The sequence below is a fragment of the Haliotis rubra genome, unplaced genomic scaffold, assembly GCF_003918875.1.
Source record: "Haliotis rubra isolate DU_JTF1 unplaced genomic scaffold, ASM391887v1 Scf75, whole genome shotgun sequence".
In the NCBI taxonomy this organism is placed as follows: Eukaryota; Metazoa; Mollusca; class Gastropoda; order Lepetellida; family Haliotidae; genus Haliotis; species Haliotis rubra.
In genome coordinates, this window is record NW_025767468.1 from 1 (window position 1) to 20912 (window position 20912).

At 40.3% G+C, this 20912-nt stretch overlaps 2 protein-coding genes across 2 annotated transcripts; both read right to left on the minus strand.

Moving 5' to 3' along the window:
- Window positions 1-3142: 3142 nt before the first annotated feature.
- On the minus strand, window positions 3143-5577 carry LOC124260100 (protein REVEILLE 7-like). The gene is made up of 2 exons (XM_046694347.1): window positions 5414-5577; window positions 3143-4239 (listed from the first exon to the last, which is right to left on the minus strand). Exons 1-2 carry the CDS (start codon window positions 5543-5545, stop codon window positions 3730-3732), a joined length of 642 nt encoding a protein of 213 aa, XP_046550303.1. The 5' UTR covers window positions 5546-5577; the 3' UTR covers window positions 3143-3729.
- Window positions 5578-6662: 1085 nt separating this feature from the next.
- Window positions 6663-12461, minus strand: LOC124260069 (histone H2A deubiquitinase MYSM1-like). Its single transcript, XM_046694318.1, has 4 exons — window positions 12389-12461; window positions 9998-10091; window positions 7084-7154; window positions 6663-6819 (listed from the first exon to the last, which is right to left on the minus strand). The coding sequence occupies exons 1-4, from the start codon at window positions 12439-12441 to the stop codon at window positions 6663-6665; spliced, it is 375 nt and encodes a 124-aa protein (XP_046550274.1). The 5' UTR covers window positions 12442-12461.
- Window positions 12462-20912: the final 8451 nt, after the last annotated feature.

A 20912-nucleotide genomic window follows, 5' to 3' on the forward strand; every position in this document is an offset into this window, starting at 1 on the left:
AAAGAATCTTTTCCCCTGGAGCTGGCTATCTTCCTGTCTCTTGCTCTCTGTAGACCCGTGAATTTAGATCTCCCTGAGTATCTTTGTGAAGTCTGTCAGGATGGCGCTGGCTAGTGTGTCCATCGAGATTTAATCATCAGGACTTCTCTGGAATCCATAGTGACTTCCTTGGAGACTCTGTCTATTCCTCCGTCAAAGATGGATGGGGAAGACAACGGGCTGTATATAGTGGAGCTGTAAAGTTCTCACCCCAGCTGCAGGAAGCGAGGAGGCCTTGACGACGAGCTAAGGTCAGTGCTGCTGAGACAGATGTGAGATGATCCGTTAGGAACTGTTGGTCCTTCTTTTGCATAAGTAGGGCCGAGTAAATCATTCTATCATCTTCAGAGGTCGTGTTACGAAATCTGGTGATAAGTGTCTCATTGATCGTTCTAGATCTATTTAGACCAAAGAACATACGTCTCGTCATGGTTTCTATCTGAACCAATTTGCGATCGTCAATCTTGTAGTTCTTGTTCTTGACATCGCTGATCAGCTTGTAGTTTTCATCGATGTCTTGAGCCTTGAAGAAGGGGTCCATGTTATGCGTGGAGAACTTCTTGGCGTGAAAGTTTGGCAGATGTGGTGTCTGAACTTTCGTGGCTTTATGGAATGCTGTGTCTAGATTCTGTGGTACCGCAGCAATCGGGTCGATCGGGGGTAGTGTGACAGCATCTGCATCGTCTTCTTTCATCAGGTATGTCTGCTGCGGACTGCCACTCTTGGAAGGTGATGAGAGATCTAGGTTGTTTACCATCCAATATCTGATCTCTGCATCTGAGAAAATAATTCCTCCATCATCTTCTATTCCAGCATCATTGATGAGAGGTTGGTGCTCTTCTGATGTTGGACTGTGTGGTTCTATCTCTTTATCGGGTGGCGCTTGTGGAGACCTGGTTGTAGACTTGTGTGCAGACCTGTGTGGTGATCGACGTGGTGATATGCCGGAGATCGGCGTTTGTGAATGGCGAGGAGATCGCCTTGGTGATCTACGCCTGTGGGTTGACCTTCTCGGAGACCTGTGAGGGGAACGTTGATAGCTTCGCGAAGCTCTTGTGTAGTCCCTTGATGACTTTCTAGATGATGACGATCTGGGTTCAGGGCGCCCTTAGCGAATGCCTTCGCGAAGCTTCCCTCTGCGTCCCGGTCCTGGGGAGCGGTGATATGACCTTGAGAAGGCTTCCGTGAGGTCTGGTGGTCTGAGTCCATTATCTGAGGATGACGCCGAGAAGAAGGTGATGATCTCTCCCGCCTGCGAAGGCTGTACATCTCTGGGTCCTTCGTCGAGGTGGTCTGTGACTTCCTTCGCCGAAGGTGGCTTCGTCGTGGCTGCTACGCTGACGGGGGTGCCTCTGGGGTGCTGTCTCACGTTGGAGCCTTCGCGAAAGGCCTCGACCCTAGGTTGGATGCTTCTCCAGTCTGTAGTGGCCCTCCATCATGATCATGATTTGGCCGCATCAGATCTTCTGGGATGGTCTGCACGAAGTAGACAGTGCCCTCTCTGGCGATGTTAGCGGTGGGGCCCTCAGGGATCTCGTCGCCTGACATCAGTGTAGAGGCATCAGGCTACATGGTGATCTCTGCTGAAGTCACTGTAGCTGTCACCGGTCGCTTCTTGTGGCGTATGTCGGGGATGATGATCGGCTGGTCATCGTAGAGGCCCAATTCTGCGGCTGGAACGATCTCGGCTGAGAAAGTTCTTGACGACTTCGTAGATTTCCCTTTGGAGGATGACGCTGCCCTGGGGGTACGAAGTCTGCGTTGAGAAGACGTTGAGGCCCTCTTGGACTTTATCTGCGATGACGGGATGTCTGGGGAGGCCGGTCGCTTCTTAGAGGTGACGGACTGCATCCCACGTCCCTCTTCCGATGGGGTCTCTAGCAGAACACCAGACGGGAGGGGGTCGATCGACAGCAGCTGACTGGATGGGAATTCGATGTATCGGCCATGTCTAAACCTTGTTTATGCGTGATCTATCTGCAGCACGCCTCAAGACGCATAAAGATGGTATTTATTAAAGGCAGAATTAGTTAAATTAATGCAGTAACTGCAAGCGTGAATCAAACGCGCAAGGCATTAGAACAACTAGGGCATACTACATGGATCGGCAGCGGAAAAACGTAATCTACAAATAGTACAGATTTTCATCAACGTAATACTAGCTGAACAATCAACGAACTCACGTGAATAAACAGTAGAAATCACGATTAATTATCAATACAAATTAATGAAGGATACTAGCTATACCTTTATAGTAAACTATAAGAGGTAACTAACTAAGAAAACCAAAGGATATAGTGTGTAAGGAGACACAGGCGCTTCTCACATCCTGCTCACTGGGCTTAAGAAGGAGAGAGTGAAGCATGAGGCCAGAGGGTGGCAACACCTGTTCCCGCCTAAAAGGGCAAAGGGAGGCAACCTCGTGGTGAGTACCAATTAGTGATTTTACATTGAAGGGAGCTTCAATTTAATATATTTGTGCTCAGACACCATGTAAATTTGGTCTGGAAAACATGGGGAACAGCTAAATATGTTAACATTTGTTTTAAAGAATGAAAAAACATTAAAAAGTGCATTAAGGATCACACTAACATGGATTTATCCTACTCATAACCGGCTCCTGTAATGACATATGGTTTGGTTGATGCGGCACAATATCATACTTTTGAATTTTGTAGAGAGGACGGAAAGACACAGTAGAGTTATCTCCCCTATTTGAACACACAACACTTAAGAGCTTAAGGTAAAACACACGGCTGTGATGTTTGTTGTTTAATGCCGCACTCAGCAATAATTAAGTTCTATGCGGCAGTCTGTAAATAATAGAGTTTGGACCAGAAAATCCAGTCGTGAACAGCATGAGCATCGATCTACTCAGTTGGGATACGATGACATGTGTCAACCAAGTCAGCGCGCCTGACCACCCGATCCCATTTGTCGCCCTTTACGACAAGCACGGGTTGCTGAAGACCAATTCTGACCTGGATTTTAAAAGGTCACAACTGTGAAGACTTCATTGGTTATAATAAAGAAAACAAAACAATATCATGTTCTCATCACACTAAAATGAAAACAGTTAAATCTACATTCTACAAACCTATAACTTTCTCTTCAATTTTTGGCACATCCTGTAGAACATTCCCTTCTTCACAACTCTCACAATATTCCATGGGCGGTTCAGGCTGAATATATTCCCCTGTTCCACTAGCACTGACTTTGGCATCTTGCTTATTGTCAGTAAAACATTCACTGACACTCTCCACCATAGCACCTTCTAATTTCTCAGATCTCCCCTGAGTAACACTGTCTACATCAGCTGCAGCTACATCAGCATCAGTGTCTCCTTCATCAGACTGTTCACCATCGCCCAGCTCTGTTGGTGTAACATTAGCCGATCGTAGCAACTTCTCATACACAGAGCTAGGTGAAGCCGACCTTCCTAACAGTATAGGGTTGTCAATATCATCATCATCATTTTCAATATCAATATCCACATCTTCTTCTTCGTCAACTGAATTTGAGCTTAAGTTGCCAATTTCATCCGAAGAAGCGTCGGTTTCCTTCTGCAGAGCCTCATCTTTACCTTCAGGTTGTTGTACAACAGAAGCAAGAATGTCGGACTGAACAACTTCTGATCCATCAGCTGAGACTGTTGTGAGAGTCTGGAGATCACTTGCACTAAAATCACTCTCAACAACAGCAGCCAAAGTGTCCAGCCCGGGAAGCGATATGGATCAGCGTCCCAACCGAGCTGTCAAAACCTAATTCCTTACTCCCAGACAAGAACCCTACCCCAGACAGATTAACACTGGGAGACAGTTCACTTGTGTCCACATTCCCTGTGTAGGAGCCACACTGTAGATCCTGCAGACCAGAAATACCAACAATTGTATTTGCAGATGGCAAAACACCATCAAGACCATTGCTTATGCCTTGGGCTGGGTCTATTTGAGAGTCTGCTTTGGTGGAATTTTGGCTTTTCTTCTTGTTTTTGGACTGCTTAGACAGAGAAGTCTTTCTGTTCTGATTAGCTGAACTAGAGAAGGATGTGACGGTGGGCTGGGCAGTTGTGACGGAAGCAAGGACATTTGCCAGAGGGTCAGCAGACTGGCTGAGGTGGGAGGTCAGTTGTGTTGAGCCAAGGGGAAGATCTCGAGACGTAGATGACACAACGGCAGAGGCAGCATCAGCCTTCTTGGCCTAAAACAGTCAGAAGAGTGAGACATGCAGAATCAGCAGAATAACAGGCAGAGTCAGCAGAATAATGTGCAGGGTCAGCAGAATAACACATTGCAATTATGTGAGCGTGAATGTTGTTATATGACACAGTCACCAGTACTTCAGCTCCAACTTGTCATCCTGTACATAAGTCAGCCAAGAAGACACAAACATGAGTGAGTGAGTGAGTCAATATGGATTTACGCCACTTTTATCAATATTCCAGCAATATCACGGCAGGGGACACCAAAAATGGGCTTCACATATTGTGCCCATGTGGGGAATCAAACCCGGGTCTTCGGCGAGACGAGCAAACGCTCTAACCACTAGGCTACCCCACCGTCCCCACAAACATGAGCTTAACAGCCGATTCTCATCACAGTTCCCCCGTACAACCTACATATGACTTGCTGAAGAACTGTCTGTGTTAAAATCTCCACAACTGTCAATAATGCAGCACCACACAGGTTCCAGGAATCAAGTAAGAAATTGTTGTGGATATAGTGCAGGGTCTGTTCCACAAAGTGACGTCAACGCTGTAGTGATCATAACTCCCAAACTTTATAAACACAGACTTTCAGTAGGTGTAGCTTTACAATTGCTTGGTGGGATATTGTCCCTAGTGCATTGTAGAAAACAACATTAAGGCTAAGACTGTTGTACGTCTATGTTAAGGTGTAAGAGTTATGGGTAACTAAGAGCTAAGATCACTATTTTTCAATGGCATCCAGGACATTGTTATATTTGCTATATAAGTATTACAAGGGACTAAGGTTTTATTAATGTATACCAGAGTATTAATGTAAACAAACATGTATGCATTATTATTGAAACAGAGAAATCCCTATTAATTTTTAAATAAAACTTGTATTAAAAGGCTAAACAATGATAGCCTAATCAGCAGTCTTTGTATCATCAGATTAATGATGATGACAACAACAGAATGATTATATATCAAATATGATTCATACACCATGCAAACCCAATGCAATACACTAAACAAAACAGTCAATACTAAGTAGAGGCTGATTATTCTGTTCATCAAGAACTTGTAAACTCAGCCCAAATTGCTGTTCTTTCTTGTCCAAATATGCTTTTGTCTTCTAAGGATATAATGGTATTTTGGGTTTCAGTAGATGACAGTACAGCAACATACTAGATTCTTGAAGTATTGCTGGGCATAGTTCTTCACTTGCAGGCTTGTCCGAGTGGGAATGATTTCAGAGATGCGAGTCCAACTTCTACCATACAAATCCTGGAAAACAAAACAAAATTGGGTTAGTTCCATGTTTTACCCACACAGACTCTTGGGTTGAAAATCTGTCACTGGCAATGTAACCTTTTATAAGGCTCCAATCATTTATCAGTGAGTGAGTTTAACTGCTCAGATCGTCTTCCCAAAGCAAGTGTGAGGTAAGGTGATATGGAGGAGTTTAACGTCGTACTTAACAAATATTTCGCTTGTATGACGATGTGCATGTGTGTGTATGTGCGATTGCTTGTACTAGCCCAGACTCAAGCTGGCTTTTATAGTGCTAGATACCATGCCGCAGTTAAGTATGAATACGCCACTCAGACATGTTATACTGATTCCGAGGGACCAACAAGTACCATATTTTAACGTCTTTTGGGATGACGCGGCCGGAGATTGAACCCACAACCTTCCACTCTCCGGGCAGATGCTCTAACCACTACACCACAGAGGGGTCCCCAAAGCAAGGGAGTTAACCCACTATAATTACTGTTGGATGAAACCCATATCAAAGATATTTCCACACAGTGCAGCCAAGGCATACAAATGTATGATCACGGTTCAAGGTTTTCATCACATGGGAGCTTGTCATGGAAGTAACATGTAGTACACCTCCTAATACACTTTTATATCAGTGCTATTCCATTTAGCCATCTGCAGGAACCCTAAGGGTCATTGGGTCTTCAGCCTTAAGAACAATGCCCTTTGTTCTCAGAACTGTGCCTTCACATCTAGTGTACTGCCACGAGGCCTGTATCTCTTACATAGGCTTTTACATAATCATGATAATTATCATAGGTGTTGAAAACCGGAACATATCTAGCATCTTCATTTTAACGGCATGAAGAATAAGAACACTCTATATTAAGGAATCAAAGAATAAAGTGGGTCTCAATGACACTGTCCAAATCCCTGGGGATAGGTCCACATAAGTCATAAAACAAAAATCATAAGGCATAAGACATAAAATCAAAAGGACATAACCCAAAGACTCATGTCTTAAAACATAAAGCATAAGGCATAAGACATAAATCAAAGGTATAACCCAAAAATCATGTCTTAAGACACATAAATCATAAAATCATAAGGCATAAGACATAAATCATAAGACATAAAATCATAAGACATAAATCATAAGACATAAGACATATTATTACCAGCCCACTGAGAAAAGTTGTTTCTCTTCCTCATTCCAGGGAAAAGTTGTTTCTCTTCGTTTGGCGGAGTTCGACTTGGGTTTTGTCGGGCTGGAAGGCGGAGACTTGTCAGATGAAACCATCTTTGACTTAGATCGGCCATTGAGGTATTGTCTTGGGAAGTGGTCAAGGAAAACTTGACAAAGAATTAATGCCTCAGAGTGGGGCTCTGTTAAACTGATAATAAGATTAAAAAAGAAAATAAACATATATATATGGAAAGTGCAGCTGTGTATTTGTTTACAACTTTTATGTCCACTATGACCAATTTCTCGGTTTTGATCCTTCACAATAAGCATGCGTTGTTCAGTACCACTTCTAGCCCACATCTTTAACCAATGTATAGATCGGTACTCATATATAGGCACATAAGGATACTGTTCTTCCATCAGCATTCTTTCTATGGTGGCCTTTGACTTTTCATCCATGTAGCTGTCCATTGTCCATCCCTTGAACATGAATGAGTGAGTGAATGAGCATGGTTATATGACAGTCTAATGCTTGAAGGGCAGTTTGAAGTTGGGAAGTAACACAACAACGTATGGTATGGATTTACATTCACCTGATGAAGGGGCAAGAAGTAGCGCAGAAACGTTGTGTTGTAAATATTAAAGAAGTTGTAAATCCATACCATACATTGTTGTATGACAGTCTAAGAAAACTTAGGTTCAGTATTATTCGTTTCACTGCTTATACTGAGTTTAACAAACCCTAGTGGAAGGTCGCATCAGCTAACCTTTGAGCGACCTATGACCGTCCAATAAAACACGAGACGGCCGAAAGGATTTAACCATTCAGACAACAGCTACTATTTACAGTTCTGCGGGACTTAAGGTTCCCTTTCAAAATCAACAATGACTAGTTTAATATTTTAATTCTTTCAGAATTCAATTTGAGTTTCTGTGTGAAGTGTTTTTGGATTTTCTCTTCCCCGGTCGCTGACACTGATCTCTCAACAAACGAAAATCGGCATAAACACAGATCTATATTTGACCTGCAGTATATACACTTAGAGGTTTCTGATGACATGTCACATAGTTACTATTGGCTTATATTTCTGCAAGATGACATCCTGGAATATTGACATAAACGCTATTTTCAGCGACTGTTTACTCACTGTTGTGAATAATGGCTTCCTCCAAGTGTATCACTCGGCAATGATCATACAGAAAACAGAATTCGGAATCGTTTCAGTACAAACATTTTCCAGGTAAAACTTCAAATGGTATGTGCGAATGTTAACTTTTTCGATTTCGAGTAAGCTGTGTTCTGATTTGTCAATTCAAAAGGTTAGTTGACACGACCTTCTACTAAGGTTTGTTAGACTCAGTATAGCAGTGTAACGAATAATAGTAATTAATACTGGGCCTAAGTTTACTTAGACTGGGTTACAGGACAGAAATGGGCTTCACACATAGTACCCATATTGGACATCAAAGCTAGGTCTTCGGCGTGACAACTGAACGCTTTAACCACTAGGCTACCTAACCGACCCGAACATAAGCAGACAAGATAAGAGATAATCACATTGTATTTTCAGCAAGGAAAACATATGATACAAACCAACCTGAAGCTTGCTCATTGTCAATGTGTTATATATTATATTTAATTTCATATTTCGTCTCTGGTGTATTGGGTAAATATTTTATAATTAGTTTTGTTGTTATTTGTACGGTTTAACCTAAAGCCTTCCCAAAAATCCATTCACAAGGGATGCTTCCCTTCAAAATCAACACACAAAAATTGTAGAAAACTAGGGAATGATTTGTGTCAGGTTATCTCCCCTGTTTCAAGAAATTTACAAAATATACTGATCATTCATTGTGTCTTGAGTGTAAAGATTTCTGCTGCAATGTCAAAGAAATTGAAGATGCCTTTTGACAAAGATATCATGGCAGTCGATGACATCACAGTGGTCTGCAAAACACTGTGAATACTGTGATACATGTTCTAATTGATATATCCAATGGAAATCAGTTTTGGATAATAAAAATACAATACAGAACAAACTTTATGGATAACAACTTCTTATATTCGTGAGTGCGACGTTTCCATACAGATTCTTGTACCGTTGTCAAGCTTGACAATCTGTATCGAAATGGTACAAGAATCTGTATCGAAACTTCACACTCACGAATAAAAGAAGTTGTTATCCATAAAATTTGTTCTATATTGTACTTCCCAACTTCTAAAATGCCACTCAAAGAAGATAATAAAAATAAACAGATCAATATGAGTTCTGTTGGATAAACACTTTATTTAAGAAGTTATATGGTTAGCATAATGAATAGTAGAAGTAAACATCATATGTCACCTATGTGTTGCTTATGGCTATGCAGTTACTTAATGGAGAGAATGTAGTGATACTGTTTTAAAAGACAAATTATGATGAGTCATACTAATAGCTTTTAGGTGAGGTGAAATGGGGTTTAATGTCTTACTTAAGAATATTCCCCTCATAAGACGATGTGCATGCATGTGTATGTGTGGCTGCTTGTACTAGCCCAGACTTAAGCTGGTTTTATAGTGCTTGCTCACTGAGATACCATGCCGCAGTGAAGCATGTATACCCCACTCAGACACATTATACTGATGCTGAGCCGACCAGTCCTTGTTAAACCCTTTAAACTGAGCGCCAGGCAGAGATATTTCAATGGTTTGGGTTTGATATTTTTGTTTCTTTTCTGGGACATTTTAGTGGCAGTTATTCAGATGATTTTTGTAGGCAACATTTGCATGTGTGAAAACAGAATGATTGCATGAAAAGGACCAACAAGTACCATATTTTACCGTCTTTTATTATGATGTGGCCGGAGATCGAACCAGCAGCCTCTCCCGAATAGTTTTTATAGAACTACACCATTTACACAAAATACCTAATAACAGGTGTTAGGAAAGTGCTACTTTGAAAAGCAGAAATATACATGACAACATTTACGCATTGTGCATGTTGAATAGAGTGAGTGAGTGAGTTGAGTTTTAATAATCAGCAATATTCCAGCTATATGGTGGCGGTCTGTAAATAATCGGATCTGGACCAGACAATCCAGGGATCAACAGCATGAACATCGATCTATGCTATTGGGATACAATGACATGTGTCAACCCAGTCAGCGTGCCTGACTCTTGGTTGGCTCTTACGACAAGCATGGGTTACTGAAGATCAATTCTAACCTGGATCTTCACGGGTGCATGTTGAATAAAAAAGGAAATATGGAGAACTTACAGTCTCAAGTTAATGGAACGAAATATTCCCTGACATTATCCGACTAATTGCAAGACAACAGTTTACCTGCTCCAGCATCCATGGAGGGTTGGTAAACTCGGGAAGCAGGTTTGCACTCTTTGAGGGCAGTTCATTGGCATCATAGAATCCATCTTCAACTCTGAAAAAATGTTCAGTCAATTCAAAATCATTTTATCGATTTACAACACTCTTTTCAGTCATGGTAACTGACCAACCAATCTTTCAATAGTAATCAAAATGAGTAATCAGCACTGACCAGACCTACACAATCCTGCTATTCCAAGAAAACTTTATGGCAGTGGGTGAGTGAGTGAGTTTAGTTTTATGACGCTTTTAGTTTTAGCAATATTCCAGCAATATCACTGCGGGGGACACCAGAAATGGACTTCACACATTGTACCAGAGAGGCCAACCCTGAATCAAATGAAAGTGGAGTCATGCCTTGCTAAAAGCAATTCCCCAGCCCTGAAGGTGTGAGTTGGGGGTGAGCGTGAGAGCGTTTGTCGGTAGGGGTCTGGGGGACTTCCCCTATGGAAATGTTTAGATTTAGCCTGGAAATATGCAATCTCTGGGCATACTTAACCAGATAATTCTTAACTCAAATGAACAAATTACAAAACTTCTTTCAAACATTCTAAATTTATAAACATATTTGTATTTGTTGTACCCATGTAGGGAATCGAACCCAGGTCTTCTGCGTGACAGGTGAACGCTTTAACCACTGGGCTACCCCACCAACCCATATGGCAGTGCACACACAGTAACAATGTACCATTTGTTGGATAACAATATTAGTTAGTGAAGATGTGAATAGTGTGTGATAACATTTCAATCTTGTTATTAGTGAATTTTTTTCAAGTAATAGACATTTAAAAACCAACCATCTACTTGTCTGTTATCATGATCAGTTCTGCACCTTGACTATGACACAATCAGCAAGAATGGCAGACATAATTACTCGAAAAACCTGTTCAGGTTCTATATGGACTCCTTACTGGTACAAAACTGTTCAAATCAAATATTCTTTATCCATGCATAATGTCATTATGTCGGCGGTCTGTAAATAATCAAGTCAGGACCAGACAATTCAGTGATCAACAGCATGAGCATCAATCTACACAACTGGAATATGATGGTCAACATATGTCGACCATGTTAGTTACAACAAGCATGGGTTGCTCAAGATCCGTTCTAACCTGGATCCACGCAGATCCAGCAATGGGAATTGCTGTGTTGCCCATGGTTGATAGGACAGTTTTACTTTGCACAGCAGATGTTTTAAATATTTTGATTCTCGAGAACAGGTTATTCAGACATGAAAAGGTTTCAGCCTGACACTCCACCAGTTCTTAATTTTTCAGACCATGACGTCCCTATCAAATAGTAAAGTGATTTCAACCACATACATGTCAGCAGGAAATCTTTACATTTGGCCTCCTTTCAGACAGAGAAACAACAAAGAAACTTAAAGTTTGCAATGATGAATGATCATGATATTGTTTCATCAAGTAATGATGAAAATATTCATAACAATCATGAGAAAGACAAGAAATACTTTGAAAAGAAACACTGATATGTCACATCAAGAGCTCCACATGATACAAACATATTTGACACAGTGGTTTAATATGTAACAACTTTATTAACAGTAGGGGTGGGTATTGCAGAGAATATTCATATTGCGATATATTGCGATGCGAAAGCATGTATTGTGATATGTATTGCAATATATTGCATGAAGTAATTTTTTTTTTAAAACTACATATAATCGAGTTATTGGTTGATTTATAGAGCAAAAACACAACAAAATCACTATGCTTGATTAAGCTTTAATAACAAATTTTAATCATGATAGAATAAAAATGTGAATAATATTTGGCACAAATAAAACAAGGAAATATCCGACGATTTCCGAGTGTTACGACGTTTTCCGAATACATGTCAAAATACCGGTTTTCGATCAGCGTATCGCAAAACGTATCGTTTTCATGTCTGAACCGGTAAATACCGGTAAACCGGTTATATTGCGCAGCCCTAATTAACAGACAGGGACTTGGCTTGTCGTCATCGTGTTATTATCATGATTACAGCAATAAACCCGTTTATAACGATTCTCACCAGTCATGTTTATTTACACTTTTACTGGTACCGTACTCTAAAACCTAAGTCCGACGGGACATTTAGCGCAACGTCTAAGGTTTCATGGCGTTGGCCTGAAGAGTCATATTCAATCATGCACCATAACAGAAAACCTTAGAAATAAATCAGTCTTTTATCTGCATGATTTGTTGATTTAAAATATTGGATCTAAATTTGACAAGCGATTTCTTCAGCAGCTGTGTATATGATTTTATCACATCTTGCAAAATATCACACTTTCATGACGAAGCATTTATCTGTTTGTGTTTCACTCATTTCCCCATGATATTTACTTACTCCAGCTTAAAATCAAACTCCCCTTCGATGTCAATTTCTCCATCGTCCGCCATTTTGGATATAGTGCAGAAGAGTTACCTCCCTTGTAAGTTTGCTATTTTTTGTGTCTTAACACCATTTGCCTCCCTTGCACTTTTTGGCATAAGGCAAGAGAAAAATTGCTAATATTTCGCTTCCCATTAGCCACTTTACAAAACTCTACTCCACTTTGTCTGAAAGAGTTAATAGTGTGGTCGAGCAAAAACATTTCGTGTTCGTGAAATGGAAACTAAAATGTATAATTTGCTAAAACACGACTGTCGGAACAATTGAGAACAGTCAACCGATAAGTAAATGATGTTATATCCATATACAGATATATTGTATATATCAGGTAGATAAGGACCAGCTAACGTGTCCGACCAGTAGTGGCGTTTGCAATCTAGTGCTGCGAACATTCCTGAACTAGCTTTGCGTGTGCATTAAATTTACCACGATATGTTATCATTGATCGATCATTCCAAACATTACTTAATACAAAAAGGCCTACGTTACTGCGCAGTTCTAAATGTCACTAGATATATTTTCAGACATGATTTCCAAGTTGTAGTTATAATACATAAGTATTATGTATTGACGTATTTAGGTCAGATGCTATTTTGGGCATATGGCCTTTGGATAGCATACTCTATATCTACCTTTAAAATTCCGGGCACTACCTGGTGCCCTTTGACCTCTGTTCTGTTTGATGAACTAATACAGACATACTTTAGAATAACTGAAAATTTCAGCATTAATTATCAATAAATATTTAATATTTGTGAAGTGAGGATAAGAGTACGTTGGCACGTAAAACAGTTTATTATTTATCACACATAAACCAAATTGAATGGCCATATTATCATATGTTTCCTAGAACATCCGCATTTCATGTCTTGTGTTTATAGTCAACTCTAAGTCGAATATAGTTTGTAGTTGACAAACATAACTTTCTTGACAATCATCGGAAACTGGAAAAATAAGAACTTGCTTGATCATTTTCTTTTCAAAAGTACATACGGATCAATTTAGCTATATGTATAATCAACAGGATCATATACGACACATATTATATACAACTTTTAAAAGGCATATCTTATCCCAAACTTGACAAACATGTAAGAACAATTATTCTAATATGATTATGACTTGCAATAAAACACTTTCAGATTCTAAACCACAATAAAGGCGTTTAAGTGAGTGAGTGAGTTTAGTTTTACGCCGCACTCAGCAATATTCCAGCTATATGGCGGCGGAAAAAGGCGTTTAAGATTTGCCCTGAACAAGTCAGCTTAAATAAGATTACGGAAAATATTTGCTTTTGACCTGTTGCACTATCGTCAGTGGCTTGTTTTGTTTTGTTTTTGTCTCAGTAATTTCAGTGAACTCATTCCTATTTGTACAGAATATTTGAACTAATCCTGAAGATTGAAAGGTTACATTTGTTTAGTAGGATATGGTTAGTAAAGTTTGATTTGTTGTCTGGTGGTTTATCGGAAGTTCATCCTTGAGCTGTACAAGGATAACACCGTTTGAGATGATGATTGTATCGCACCATGTGTAGTGCATGACTTGTCCAGTTAACACTACCGGGCAAACCGGGAAGATCCGGTTTAGAATTGATCTTCAGTAACCTATGCTTGTCTTAAGAGGCGACTAACGGGATCGGGTGGTCAGGCTCGCTGACTTGGTTGACATATGTCACCGTATCCCAACTGCGTAGATCGATGCTCATGATGTTGATCACTGGATTGTCTCGTCCAGACTCGATTATTTACAGACCGCCGCCATATAGCTGGAATATTGCTGAGTGCGGCGTAAAACTAAACTAACTCACTCACTCACTACCGGGCAATATCTCGCCCAGGTGTAATATCGTCGCTTGCTCTAAGTGTTGATTATGTCAAAATGGCCATGTTGGCTTTGGTATGGTAACAAAATGGCACGTGCTTTGTTTTGTTAGAACTGAAATCTGCTCGCATGGCAGTTTGATGGTGCCTTTTCTCATCAGTAACAAAATGGTTTCAGTTCGACGTGCTAAATATAGTTAAACGCTTTTTGATTTTGTATTGAAAAACACTCGGACCCATAGCTTTTGACAGTTGGCCGACAGTTTTTTCATCCCCAATAACTAAGAGTATTATTTCCATATTAAATTATAGGGCCTACACATTCTGATCAGGACCCACAACGTTTTATGGTTCTGGGACCTTAGGGCCTGCAGCTTTCCAGGGTTAAGGGCAAACACTGTTGTAGACGAAACATATTAAGATGACTTGCAATGCACCAACCAGTATTTACTGAGTACAGGGTCCATACAGTTCGAATGTACCGTTACATGTGATAATTAACGATAACACAGATACATTCTAACTACTGACTGGGGACACCGACCTAGTCATGGGTATACATTACTGTCTTGTTGACTGTAATAACTCAAGCACGAATTGGCGAGCCAAAGAACATAAAGAGGACAATGAAAGAACAAAATAAAAGGTTCACATCCTACAGTAATGCAATCCCCATTTGTCGGGCAACATCTTTTAAGGGGCGATGGTGTAGCCTAGTGGTTAAAGCATTCGCTCGTTACGCCGAAGACCCGGGTTCAATTCCCCACATTGGTACAATGTGAAGCTCATTTTTTGTGTCCCCCGCCGTGATATTGCTGGAATATTGCTAAAAGTGGCGTAAAACCATACTCGCACTTGCTACATCTTTTAGATTCCGCTAAATGATATTTCACAGTCTAATTTTAGAGAATACATATCGCCATAAGACCAGAACCAAGTGTGCCATCGTTATGCCTCCCTCCATTTTATTAAGGAGACATCTTTGAGCTGGTTCCGATTGGGAAAAAATGAAACGATGTTACCACCCAAAGTCAAAGAGAACCGAAATTGTTTAAACTTTCAATGGAATGTTTCAATATAAGTACAAGTGCCTTTATTAAGCCTGTGTACGAATTGTCTTAGTCTTTAACTATCATCGTTTTCACAATGTTATTAATCTATATATTATGCCTGAAAACACAGGGGCGGACACGCACGCACACGCACGCACACGCACGCACACATACACACACCTTTCTGCCAATCCTGGATCCACCCCTGATGTACATCATCAAATTAAGTGAAAACTAAGCGATAGGGTATACGTGTTATGTCTTGATGTGACGTAAGAGGAATGGAAAGGATATTTTAATCAGTTTATCATCAAATTTTAATGAAATAATATTGATTGTTGACGGGTAATTTCACCTACAACTCGTATACCTACAGCCTTATTCACGACCTTACTACTAGATCAACCTGTGTCCCTGAGGTCAAAGATACTGACACGGATAACATGGAGCAGATAAAGCCAGCAGTTCCATATTCCAGTTTACGGAAACGGTGGACATTTACCTCTGTTATCTGTGATGATATTCCGATACTGCCACTATCTGTTTACGTGATCAGAATTTGCCGTTTAATGTTATATAGCTGTACCCGGGTCAGCTAGGAACAGAATAGTGACTAGTCTGTCTCACAGTCCCTGAACCACATTATATTCCCTACTGCCTAGCCCTCCCTGCAGTATAACAGCCCTAAATGAAGCAAGTCTAGATTTCCTCAGGTTCTGAATCTCAGATCTCAGTGGGGCTCGTAGACTAGCATCTAGTCCCTGAAATGAACAGAAAAAACTGTTCATAAAAATAATGATAAAATATAATGAAAAGGAGCCCAGAGACTTTCTTCATTTTCAGAACTGGAAATGTAGATTTTCCACATATTCTAGACTTGCATGGGCTTTCTTGGATATATTTGTTCAGGGTCTGTATGACAGACTATGGGTCTCTTGTTCAATTTAAATAGGTTTATTTGTTACTATCGAATTATATATATATTCAGAAACTAAGCTTTATTCTAGATAGTGACATGTAGAATCTTATAACGCCGGTTTGCGAAGTTGAACTGTAAAACCATTTTGTCCTCATTGATTAAACATGGTTTCCGCCGAAGACCGGGTTCGAATCTCCACATGGAGACAATGTGTGAAGCGTTATATGTGCCGGAATAGTAAAAGCGGCGTAAAACCAAACTCAGTCATTGATTAAACATGGTTTCACTAAGACCTTCTTGAGACGATATATACAGGTTCTTTTGTCTTCATCGAGGGGATATATCGCAGGGAATACAGGTAGTCCAGTTCGCCACAGTTGTGGGTTTGAATCCCTGATTATGTGCCAGGGTCATACTCAGATATGTGGGTTTCATTGAATGGATGACCCTCTAAAAACTACACCACTGGGATTTCAGGAGTGACATCATGAGTGAGTGAGTGAGTCTAGTTTTACGCCGCTTGTAGCAATATTCCAGCAATATTACGGCGGAGGTCACCAGAAATGAGCTTTTCACATTGTAACCATGTGGGGAATCGAACCAGGGCCTTCGGCGTGACGAGTGAACGCTTTTACCATTAGGCTACACCACCGCCCCAGTGGCATCATGAGCAATGCAAAGGAAACGTATCCAACAGTCTCTTCTCCACATTTGAGACTCAGCCCTTTGACTATGTTTAGTTGTTTCTTTGTTTCTTTGTTGCTAAACGCCGCACTCAGCAATATCCCCGCAATATGAGGACGGTATGAAAACAATCCAGTCTTGACCAGAAAATGAAGTGAGTCATAAAAATCAAAATCTTGGCATTTGGGATACAGTGACTTGCATCAAGCAAACCAGCAGCCTAAACACCTACCCCGTCAGTCGCCTCTTACAACAAGGGTTGATGAAGATCAAATATAACCCGGATTTATATGGACCAGATTCTATGACTTCGCTAAGTTCGTATCATCGTACATATGGCCGTTGCTCATGCATTCAGTCACTGATTTGCCTACTCCCAAACCAGGCCCAAAGTTTAATTAGATCACGTACTTTGTGAACCCCACTGACAAAAGGAAATTAATGAGTGTTTAATTTTTAATGTCTCTTTAGACAATGGCACAATAAAGGATAATTAAACTTTGACACACCCGAGTTGCAAGTTTTTCTGATGCAGGCTGTGGCTGGGTGAGTTTACTTTTACGCCGGTTTCAGCAATATTCCAAACATATCAGGGTGGGGACACAAGAAATGGGCTTCACACACTGTACCCGTGTGGGGAATCGAACCCGGATCTTCAGCGAGATGAGCGGACGCTTTAACCACTCGGCTTCCCTACCGCATTCTCTTTGAAAGTAAATGCGTGAGTTGAACTAAAGCTGGACGGTGTTACAGTTACTTTAAATAAAGGTATTTTAATTATATCTCGAGGTGTCAGCTTTGTATGGGAGCAGTGTCCGAACTGAGGCCACGTCGTTTCCCTTCTAAAACACAAGCATGTACTGACAATCGAAAGAACATAAAGATGACATGTCTGCTGCGTTGAAAGATTGAGTGGGTGAGTTTAGTTTTACGCCACACTCAGCCATAATATGGCAGAGGTCTGTAAATAATCGAATCTGGACCAAACAATCCAGTGATCAACAGCATGAGCATCGATCTACGCAATTGGGATGCGATGACATGTGTCATCCAAGTCAGCGAGCCTGACCACCCGATCCTGTTAGTCGCCTCTTACGACAAGCATGGGTTACTGAAGATCATTCAAACCCGGATCTTTACGGGTAGCTTTGAAAGAACATGACGAAAGTTTCACATTTCGAAGTCATGAATTTCCACTTTTGTCGACGCTACATCTTGTAAATGGCAGTCTTATTTTATAGAATATATATCCCCAAAAGCATGAAACAACTGTGCCGTCATAATGCCTCCCTCGAAGTGACATGTTCAGCCAGTTCCGATTGGAAAAAATCAATACAAATGTTACCGCCCCAAAGCAAACTTTCATTGAGATGTTTCGACATAACTATAAGTACCTCCATTAAGCATGTCTACCAGAAATTTACATATACGAATTAAAGTGAAAGAAATGAATTTTCTACAATCGTACAAGTCTGTCTTCATTAAATACCGATTTAAAACTTCATTTTAAATCTCATATACCATCAGGTAGCATGGTATGTTGTGACGTTATAATGATTCCGTCGATTTATTGAAACGGTTGTCAGTGGTTTTCGATTGGAAACATCATTAAACATAAACACAATGTGATAAACAGTCCAAGGCTACTTACATATATAGTCTATGTTTAGATCCAATTATGCAAGCTTTACACCGTTAAAGTTATCAGGTCCTGTTGATTCCAGCGGTCAGCGCGGCGATGACTTCCTGGACTCTGATTGTGACCCGACCTATTCGCCCCAGATAACATCATCTGTTACTGATAAGATACTGAATGCAAGCTATGAAGCTCTAAAACGACCCGTGCTGACTCGTACACCTGATGTACGTGCACGTGATGTGTGTACTAGTGCACAGGCAATCAATGCCGCCCTTTGATCCTTTATTATAAACATAAAACGTCAAGGATAGGGAAATTATCAATCATGAATATCTGCCGGGACAAGATTCCCAAAAATGAAAAGTACATGAATGTATACGGATCACTGAAAATGAGTGATACTCCAGGTGTTCTCGAAACCACACTCACAATAACTACTATCCGGGGTAGAATAGGCCTTCAGCAACCCATGCTTGCCACAACAGGCGACTATGCCTGTCGTAAGAGGCGACTAACGGGATCGGGTGGTCAGGCTCGCTGACTTGGTTGACACATGTCATTGGTTCCCAATTGCGTAGATCGATGCTCATGCTGTTGATCACGGGATTGTCTGGTCCAGACTCGATTATTTACAGACTTCTGCCATATAGCTGGAATATTGCTGAGTGCGGCGTAAAACTAAACTCACTCACTCACAATCACTGCTTGGAACGTCTACGTTGTGCAACCTACATCCAGGCACTATTAATACCCAGTAATGATATATCTATACAATTCCCAGAGCAAATACGACATGAAATTAGAATATACTGTGGCTGTATATAAAACTGAGTGTTTACCACCTTGTCTTTCGTTTTGTAGTTATGTAACTTTATTTACATTTTCAAACTAGGCAAGGATATTTAAACCAAAAGTGTGACAATGTTTTGCTTAGTGGTACAGTCTGACATATACATGATATTTTTATTAATTATTACACGCAATTCGTAAACGAAGCAACTTTCTTTTTTTCTGTTTTTTTATATTTTGATCAATGAGAATTTATTAACTAAATGTCAGGTGAGGTACATGGCTTTGAACAATATGGTTAGGCTGTGCTTAAGAACGCAACCTTACCTTTGGTTTGTTGAGTATTTCAACATTAGTTTTTAACCTATTCAGGAGTGCAACGTCATTGTTGAAGGATCTCACGTTAGTGGTTGTAATCCTCGTAAATCTTTCATTATAGTGATCTGACTGGGTAGGAAAAGAGTCCAACGTCACATCATGAATTAACATCACTTGGTTGAGGGTTGGGTTAAAAGCACCAGCAGACATGAAATGAATTTTATGATATTGATTTCAGCAAAAAAGAACTCTAAATTATTTACGTCCGTTCATGCTCAACGAAGCATCGACATCATTAACAGCTTAAAAAATACGAATCAAGCAACTTGTAAACTGAGTTAATTTTCAGGTAAATTCCTAAAATTACTGAATTTACAAGCGGGCTGTCACAAGTATATGATTCATGGGCCTTTACTCTGTAGCCATTTTTGTTTTATCTGGAAAAGTACTAATCCAGAATCATGGTATATACAGGAAAGTGTTAATTATGTCACTTTGTAATCACCTTTCCTAAAAACTAAATCATCAATAGATGCCACATGGTGATTATGTCTTTATTCATATACCCCAAACCATGCTATTTTAGTTTGAAATTATATGAGCACATTGCGTTGGTCATTAGTTAAACGTTTCCCAGCATTGCTGAATCGACTGCATGGCACTTTAGTTTACAATGCGTACATGAATATGGATGTTAAGAAGATGCCATCTGTTAAATGTAACTTACAATCATAAGTATACATCATATGAAATGTGTGACAATATTTACTGAAATGAATAAAAAACATATAAAAAGAAGACGCTACAGATCTACACAAACAACTTTCAATGGTGGTAATCTATATTATATTTATATCAATCAATGTCCTAACTCTATAAGCACCAAAACTGCGGTATATATGCAAATGGGAAGTTCTGCTTGAAGTGCACTCCCTGAAGATAAAGTTGTAACGAGAAGGGGAGAGGGGGTGAAAGGGGGGATTTTCGTTGTGTCATTATTTTGAGGATTTCTTTCTATATGTACTTCTGTACACCGCAACCGTATCTATTGAAACACACACACACGCACACGCACACGCACACGCACACACACACACACACACCACAGACAGAGAGATGCAGAGTGACAGCTTATTCCAGTGATAAACTGTATGACGAGAGGAATGACTACAGCCGTCCTGTTATCAACAATCCCGTTATCTCGCAGCTGTTACAGCCTGTTGTATCACAGCTCTTGAGGTACAATCGGTACGGT